Below are 8,469 nucleotides of genomic sequence, written 5' to 3'. Positions count from 1 at the left end.
CCCGAGGCTGTGGCGCCTTGCAGGGCACCGGGGAGGGGTCTCTGAATGAGGCCGCGCCCTCCGCTGGCGGCTGGGGGTTGGGTTGTGGTGTCGGGCCAGCTGAGCCCCAGACACTCAGTGCCGCCTTGTCCCCGGCTGTTCTGACCCCTCCCCATCTTTCTTCCTCTCCGGTGTCTGTCCCTTTGTCCCTTTATCTGTCTGTCTGTCTTATTTCCTTCACAGGTGCAGACCCTTGACAAGTCAGTGAGCCCCCTCTGCCTGTCCCTCTCTTCTTCCTTTTGGCACTCTGGGCGGCGGCCCCTCCCCACCCTGGCTGCCCTCCTCTCCACTTTGCCCTCCTGTCCTCTCACCCACCCGCCCAGCAGGGCTCCTGACCCTTACCCACTCCCTCCCATCACTGTAACCCAAACCCACATACACTAAATCCTGGGAGGGGCTGCCCCCACTGCCCACCCCCAGTGTGGGGTTCTGAGCCACACCCTCCCCACAGACAGCCGCTTCGACCGCTGGTCCCAGACGCCAGCAAGCAGCGGCTGATGGAGAACACCGAGGACTGGCGGCCGCGGCCAGGGACAGGCCAGTCGCGTTCCTTTCGCATCCTTGCCCACCTCACAGGCACCGAGTTCAGTAAGTGCCAGCCCAGGGCAGGGGGTACTCTCCTGGCTCCCAGCCCAGGCGTGAGCCCTGACCCTCTGTCTCTCTTGGTCAATGCCTGCCTCTGCCCTCTCAGTGCAAGACCCGGATGAGGAGCACCTGAAAAAATCAAGGTACAGGGACGGGCATGAGCCCCTCTCCCACCTCCTGCCTCTTCCATTCCAGCTACTGTCCTATGTCTACTCCTGAGGCTCCCAGCTGGGGGTCTCCATTCTCCTTCCTTTCTTCCCTCCCTCCTTCCTTCTTTCATTACTTCCTTCTTTCCCTCCCTCCTTCCTTCCCTCCTCCCTCCCTGCCTCCCTTCCATCTCTCCTTCCTTCCACTTCTTCCTCCCTCTCTCTCTCTGCCCCTCAGGGAAAAGTATGTCCTGGAGCTACAGAGCCCACGCTACACCCGCCTCCGGGACTGGCACCACCAGCGCTCTGCCCACGTGCTCAACGTGCAGTCGTAGCCCGGCGCTCTCCAGCCGGCTGCCCTCTCTGCCTCCCTCTTTCTGTTCCTCCTGCCCAGGGCACCCCCTTAGTGCCTCCAGCTTCTGCCTACCTCACCCCCCACTTTCCCGCCCCTGGCCTGAGCCTCCTGCTGCCCTGGTCCTGGCCTCACGACTGGGTTCATCTGACACTGCCTTCCCTCTTTGCCCTGTGGTACTGCTGTCTGCCAGGTCTGTGCTGCTTTGGGCCTGGAAATAAACATTCTCAGCCCTGCTTGCTCTGCTTCTGTTTTCTATCTTTGTGGACCTGGTTTGCATTTGGGGTGTGGGGGTGTTTCGTGGTTTGGACTCAGTTTGGGCCCTGCCGTCCTCGTTTTCGGTGGGAGGGGGGTACCTGGCAAAGGGGCCCTGCCCTGCCATCGCAGATGGCTTCCTGGCATGAGGGGAGCCCCGAGAGCTGCCTCAGAAGCGGGAGCCCTGCTCCATCTCCCAGCTATAGACAATACGCCAGCTACCTGGACGTTGCTATGAGAAGCTGCCCTTCCCATCCCTACCCCAGTGGGACCTGGAGTCCAGCTCAGCAGTTTCCATGGCCCCAGGCATCTCCCGTGGGGCCAGCAGGACCCAGGTTGGGGGGTGGGGCCATGCCAGGAAGCTCAGCCATGCAGGGCCTTGAATGGCAGATCTTGCAGCCAGGTGCCCAGGACAGAAGCCCCAGCCCCAGCCTCATCTACACCCCAGGAGCCCTGGCCTGGTGAGAGGGAGTGGGCTCGGGCCTGGGCAAGGGTGGGCAGCCTCCAGGGCATGGGGGTGGTGGGCTTCTCTCAGCTGCCTGGGGCTCCACCCCCTGTCCTTTGGGGTCTGTGGGCACCCCTTTAGAGCCACTTTCCCCGGCCCCGGCAGGCCCTACCACTCCCAGCCCCACCAGCCGCCCACCCTGGGCTGTGGACCCTGCGTTTGCCGAGCGCTATGCCCCGGACAAAACGAGCACAGTGCTGACCCGGCACAGCCAGCCGGCCACGCCCACGCCGCTGCAGAACCGCACCTCCATCGTGCAGGCAGCTGCCGGAGGGGTACCAGGAGGTGGCAGCAACAACGGCAAGACTCCTGTGTGTCACCAGTGCCACAAGGTCATCCGGTGGGTGTCCTGTTCCTGTCCAACCCTGGCTTTCCCATCCTGCAGCCCAGCCCTACCTGTCTGCCCACCCATCTTGCCTCAGCTGCGACGGGGGGGAATAAGGATTCAGTTCCCAGCTGGAGTAGGAGTCAGGACCTGAGCTGGGTCCTCAGATTCTTAATCCCACACTACCTACCCCAGCCTACCCACAACACCTGCTAGCAGCATCTGCCCTGGCGAAATGGCCAAAGGGCCAACCATAGGCTGAAGCTGCACCCCTACCTTTGCTGCTCTCTGGGCCAAGAGGGGCCTGCCCCTTCCAGTGCCTCTGCCCCCACCCCTGCTCTCTGTCTCTCTCTGCTCTCAGAGCATCCAGGCCTAGAGCCCCTCCCTCTGTGCACTGCCCCGTGGGGCCAAGCAGCATCAAACACCCCCCAGCATCAGCATGCTGGATTCTATAGCCTTCCTAGTCCTCAGCCCTGGCCTCCTGGCCTGCTCTTGATTCTGTCGCCCTTTTTTTTTTTTTTTTTTAGTGGTGGACTGTTTATTACTAATTGATTTGTTTCTTCTTGGAGGGTGCTGCAATGTACTTAAAAAGCATCCAGGCCTAGAGCCCCTCCCTCTGTGCACTGCCCCGTGGGGCCAAGCAGCATCAAACACCCCCCAGCATCAGCATGCTGGATTCTATAGCCTTCCTAGTCCTCAGCCCTGGCCTCCTGGCCTGCTCTTGATTCTGTCGCCCTTTTTTTTTTTTTTTTTTTTTGAGACGGAGTCTCACTCTGTTGCCCAGGTTGGCATGCAGTGGCATGATCTCGGCTCACTGCAACCTCTGCCTCCCGGGTTCAAGTGATTCTCCTGCCTCAGCCTCCTGAGTAGCTGGGATTACAGGCACGTGCCGCTATGCCTGGCTAATTTTGTATTTTCAGTAGAGACAGGGTTTCACCATGTTGGCCAGACTGGTCTCGAACTCCTGACCTCAGGTGATCTCAGGCCTGCCTCAGGCTCCCAAAGTGCTGGGATTACAGGCGTGAGCCACCGCGCCCGGCCAACTCTGTCAGCTCTTGCCAGGTAGATCAGGCAGGCCAGCAGGATAGGATGGCCCCAGGGTTTGCCCAGGGCTCCTCAGCTTTCATGAGGCTCCAGTCGTCAGCCCTTCCTCCCGGGGTCCTCCCTGCTCTAAAACTGCCTCTCCTGTCACCAGCAGTTCAGTGTGACGGGCTGGCTCTGCAAGCTTCATGGCTGTCATGGTCACTTCCCAAGCCTGTCTTCTACCCTCTGTGGAAAATGGGGAGAATGAACTCTCCCTCCCAAGGCTTCCCGGTGGGTGGTCAGTCGACCTGCAGGGGACCAAGACCTCCACCTCCTGTGCATGCGCTCCCTCTCACTGCCCTCGCCTCCTGCAGGGGCCGCTACCTGGTGGCGCTTGGTCACGCATACCACCCCGAGGAGTTTGTTTGTAGCCAGTGTGGGAAGGTCCTGGAAGAGGGTGGCTTCTTCGAGGAGAAGGGCGCCATCTTCTGCCCGCCATGCTATGACGTGCGCTACGCACCCAGCTGTGCCAAATGCAAGAAGAAGATTACAGGCGTGAGTAGGGCTGGCTGGCGGGGAGGCGGGCCCAAGCCTGTCAGTGGGAAGGTGGGCTGCTGGGCAACCCTCAGGCTGGGGATCTCCCCGATCTCCGGGTCCTTACCAGCCTATATAGGCTGCGGTACTGGCCTCACCCTGCATTAGTCAGGATGCTCTTAACAAATGACCATGTTCCTGCTCAGAAGCCGCCCAAGGCTGCAAAGAGCATGAGGACCAAGCCCGGAGAAGCTCTGGGTCCTCATGACTCCCACTTTGGGCTCTCCCTGCCCTGGTGAAACGGTAGAAGGGCCAGCTTTACATGCTGAAGCTGCTCTGTCTCATGCTTCCTTCTTATTTCTGGATCCAGAGCCAGGGCTGCCAGGGGTCACCAGAGAGCTCTGTGATGGTGATGTTCATATCAGTGAGGTTTTACCTTAACCACAAGTAGTGGGAAACTCAAAATAATGGTAGATTATTCCTCGTCTAAAAACATCTAGGGGTGGGTGGTCTGGGACTGGTCTGGTGGACCGCCTTGTTGCTTGACTGTTCACAGCACCTGCTTACTTACCACTCATAGAGAAAGATGATACTTCAGCCTCTGCCAAAATGCCCACCTTCCAGCCAGCAGGAAGTTCGAAGGGGAAGAAAGGGGACAGAGCTCCATGGCGTCCATCCTTAGAGGATGCTGCCACCTGACCCTCTGCTTCCATCCCATTGGTCAGAACTCAGTCACATGACCACACCCAGTGGCAAGGGAGGCTGGGAAATATGGTCTTTATTTTAGTTACCCATGTGTCCAGCAAAATTGAGAGTTCTATCAGTAGGCAAGAAGGGGAGAATGGCTGGGTGCGGTGGCTCACACCTGTAATCCCAGCACTTTGGGAGGCCGAGGCAGGTGGATCACGAGGTCAGGAGATCGAGACCATCCTGGCTAACACGGTGAAACCCCGTCTTTACTAAAAATACAAAAAATTGGCCGGGCATGCTGGCGGGCGCCTGTAGTCCTAGCTACTCAGGAGGCTGAGGCAGGAGAATGGCTTGAACCTGGGAGGCGGAGCTTGCAGTGAGCCAAGATTGCACCACGACACTCCAGCCTGGGCGACAGAGCGAGACTCCGTCTCAAAAGAAAAAAAAGAAAGAGAAATCTGCCTCCCAGCCTTGGGCTCCCACCCTACCAACCCACACCCCTGGTAGAGCCCCGTCTCCCACCACCTCATTGCCCAAATTCCTTCACTATGACCTTGTCTGCTCCTATACAACAAGCAACACCAGACAGGGAGAAGAGCCAGCCAGACATGGGCACAAAATCTGTTTCTGTGATCTATTGGCTGTGTGAGCAGGGGATAGTTGCTTTCTCTGGACCTCACTAAAGAGAAGGGTGGCACTGTGCTAGGGCCAGCACGGTTACAAGGTAGATGTAAGATGGGGTACAGGTGTTGTGGAGGGCAGAAATGCGCCATCTGAAAGCTATGTGTCACCCGCTACGTGTCACCCACACGTAACGTCTTGTTTGGCCTACACTGTTTCATTTTAAAATCAGTAGCCAACAATTTAAAATCAGAAGGTTTGCCTGATGCAGTGGCTCATGCCTGTAATCCCAGCACTTTGGGATGCCAAGGTGGGAGGATTGCTTGAGACCAGGAGTTCAAGACCAGCATGGACCCCTGTTTCTCCAAAAAAAAAAATTAGAAAATTAGCTGAGTGTGGTGGTGTGCACCTGCGGTCCCAGCTACTTGGGAGGCAGAGTGAAAGTGAAATCTCCTGCTTTTTATTTCTTTATGTATAATGATAGGGTCTTGCTCTGTTGCCCAGGCTGTAGTACAGTGGCATGATCACTGCTCACTGCAGCCTTGATCTCCTGGGCTCAGAGGATCCTCCCACCTCAGCCTCCCAAATAGCTAGGACTAGAGGTGCCCACCAGCATGCTCAGCAGATTTTTAAATATTTTTGTAGAGATGAGGTTTTGCTATGTTGCCCAGGCTGGTCTTGAACTCCTGGTCTCGAGCAGTCCTCCCACTCTGACCTCCCAAAGCACTGGGATTACAGACGTGAACCACTGTGCCCAACAGATTTCACTTTAACACCTAGATTTCAGCCTGAGCCAGGCAGGCATTCCTGAATGAACCAGTAGCACTGTTGCCAGAAGAAGAGGTGCTCCTCTGTATGACACAGTCCCCACGTGGCCCTTGCAGGGATTGGATCTGGGATCCCTGGATTTAAACTCAGGGCCATCCTCATCACAGCCTCACAAGGCTGGGATTAGCTTCCCAGTTCACAAGGGAAGAAACCAAGACTTGAGAAGGTCAAGGTCTGGCCAAACCCACAGATCTTGGAGCCTCATGCCGCCTTGAGGCCCCATGCGGCCCTCTGCCTGCTCCAGAGGTGAATGCTGCTGGCCCTGGCTGGCCCCGAGGCTCCTAGGGAACAGCCCAGCCCAGGGAGAGCTCAGTGCCTTGTGCCTCTGCCCCCTCCCACCTCCTGCAGAGCCCAGTCAACTCACCCACAAAGGGCCAGGCACTGTGGGGCTAGATCAGCTAACAAAACAGTTGATGCTTCGTGCCCTTCTGGGCCTTACGTTTTGGCTGGAAGAAGAGGGGAGAGGCAGACAGTAAGCAATAAGCGCAATAAGTAGGTTGCCTGGAAGTAATGTTAGATCACATTATGGAAAACAGGAAAGAGTAGAGCAAGAAGTGCTTGGGCGTGGTGTAGGGAAGGCAGCTGGCTGCTACTCGTGTGGTCAGGGTGGGAGCTCGTGGAGAAGACTGCATTTGAGCGGAAACTTGAAGAGGGTGAGGGGTGAGCCTTGAGATATCCCGGGCAGAGCAGTCCAGGCAGAGGGGACAGCCAGTGTCAAGCCCAGGACAGGAGCGTGCCAGGTGTGCCAATTTCAGGCAAGAGGCCAGTGTGCAGAGGCAAGGTGAGAACACACAGGAGAGCAGTGGGGGAGACGGGTGGGAACGAGATCAGACCTGCTGGCCTCCGGCGTCTGCATGGGGCTTGGTTCTTGCTGGGAGAAATGGGAAGTGGTAAGGGCTTTCATGCAGGGGGATACAGCCTGTCTCGGGTTGCAGGGGCCTGCTGCGGCAGCTGGGATCAGAGGGAGGAGCTGTAGGCCAGTTGTGTGTGATCCCAGGGGCCAGATCGCTGTGGCTCACCTCACATCAGGGAGGCTGTGAGAAGCACTTAGAATCTGGATATGCCTTGGGGGTGGGCCCCACTGGGTCTCCTGGTGGACCTGGTGTGGGGTGTGAGAGGAGGGTGTGTTTGGCTGCAGCAAACGGGAGAATGGAGTTGCCATCCGTGTTATGGGGATGCCTGTGGGAGGAGAGGTTTGGGGTGAGGGGATCAGGAACTGAGTACTGGACATGGCAGGTCTGAAGGCGCAGTGGATGTCCACTCAGAGACCTTGGAGTTGCAGATGGAGGCATGGGAGTCCTGAACGGTTAGATGTAGCGTTTACTATGAGAAGGAACAGGGCCCGCGGCCAGCTGTCCTGTGTTCCCGTGACCCAGGGGAGGGCGGGAGGGGCCTGAGCCTGCCCAGTGACTGGCACCTCCTTCCAGGAGATCATGCATGCCCTGAAGATGACCTGGCACGTGCACTGCTTCACCTGTGCCGCCTGCAAGACGCCCATCCGGAACAGGGCCTTCTACATGGAGGAGGGCGTGCCCTACTGCGAGCGAGGTACCCGCTGGCCAATGAGGGTGAGGAGGGATGGTGCATGGGGCAGGCATGACTCCAGGTCCCCTTCCTCTCTGCTCCCATCCTCAGACTATGAGAAGATGTTTGGCACGAAATGCCATGGCTGTGACTTCAAGATCGATGCTGGGGACCGCTTCCTGGAAGCGCTGGGCTTCAGCTGGCATGACACCTGCTTCGTCTGTGCGGTGAGAGCCCCGAGCCTTGGCCTCAGCCCCAAGTCCACCGGCCCTCTGTTCGTTGCCTGGGGGATGCAGGAGAAACTGGGAAGGGGCCTCTACTGCTGCCCCCAACCCCATGTGACTGGGCCTTTGCTGTCCTTAGATATGTCAGATCAACCTGGAAGGAAAGACCTTCTACTCCAAGAAGGACAGGCCCCTCTGCAAGAGCCATGCCTTCTCCCATGTGTGAGCCCCTCCTGCCCACAGCTGCCACGGCGGCCCCCTGGAGTCATGGCCCGGCATTTCTGGGTAGGGCTGGCAATGGTTGCCTTAACCCTGGCTCCTGGCCCGAGCCTGGGGTTCCCCGGGCCCTACCCCACCTGCCTTATCCCCCCACCTCACTCCCTCCACCACCACAGCACACCGGTGCTGGCCACACCAGCCCCCTTTCACCTCCAGTGCCACAATAAACCTGGCCCCAGCTGTGTCTTGTGTACCGTTCCCCTGTGCACCCAGAGGGGTAGAACTTGAGTCACGTGGCAGGGTGGAGCGTAAGATGGATTCCTTGGGCTGGCCATCTTGGTGGTCCTCGTGATGCGGACGTGGCAGGCTCATGGTTAGTGGAGGAGGTACAGGCGGGATCCCATGTGCCAGGCCTGGTGCCCACAGACATGAGGGACGCCACTGGTCTGGCCTGGCTTGGAGGTTAGAGACGGGTAGTTAGGACGGGCGTGGTGGATCACGCCTGTAGTCCCAGCACTTTGGGAGGCCGAGGCAGGCAGATCACTTGAGGTCAGGAGTTTGAGACCACTCTGGCTGACATGGAGAAACAACGTCTCTGG

The 8,469-nt window shown here is 58.3% G+C and overlaps 1 protein-coding gene across 1 annotated transcript in view; it reads left to right on the top strand.

Moving 5' to 3' along the window:
• Window positions 1-8,114, top strand: part of PDLIM7 (PDZ and LIM domain 7 (enigma)) — a 14,524-nt gene extending 6,410 nt beyond the window's left edge. Inside the window, exons 5-13 of the mRNA XM_011946883.1 lie at window positions 223-239; window positions 491-627; window positions 731-767; window positions 1,777-1,838; window positions 1,988-2,222; window positions 3,605-3,785; window positions 7,331-7,451; window positions 7,539-7,654; window positions 7,791-8,114. Coding sequence (XP_011802273.1) covers window positions 223-239; window positions 491-627; window positions 731-767; window positions 1,777-1,838; window positions 1,988-2,222; window positions 3,605-3,785; window positions 7,331-7,451; window positions 7,539-7,654; window positions 7,791-7,877 — 993 coding nt within the window. The 3' untranslated portion in view covers window positions 7,878-8,114. The remainder of the gene's footprint in view (window positions 1-222; window positions 240-490; window positions 628-730; window positions 768-1,776; window positions 1,839-1,987; window positions 2,223-3,604; window positions 3,786-7,330; window positions 7,452-7,538; window positions 7,655-7,790) is intronic.
• The last annotated feature ends 355 nt before the right edge of the window (window positions 8,115-8,469 follow it).

Source organism: Colobus angolensis, unplaced genomic scaffold (assembly GCF_000951035.1).
Source record: "Colobus angolensis palliatus isolate OR3802 unplaced genomic scaffold, Cang.pa_1.0 Scaffold254, whole genome shotgun sequence".
NCBI lineage: Eukaryota > Metazoa > Chordata > Mammalia > Primates > Cercopithecidae > Colobus > Colobus angolensis.
This window is presented reverse-complemented; position numbering and strand designations above follow the sequence as displayed.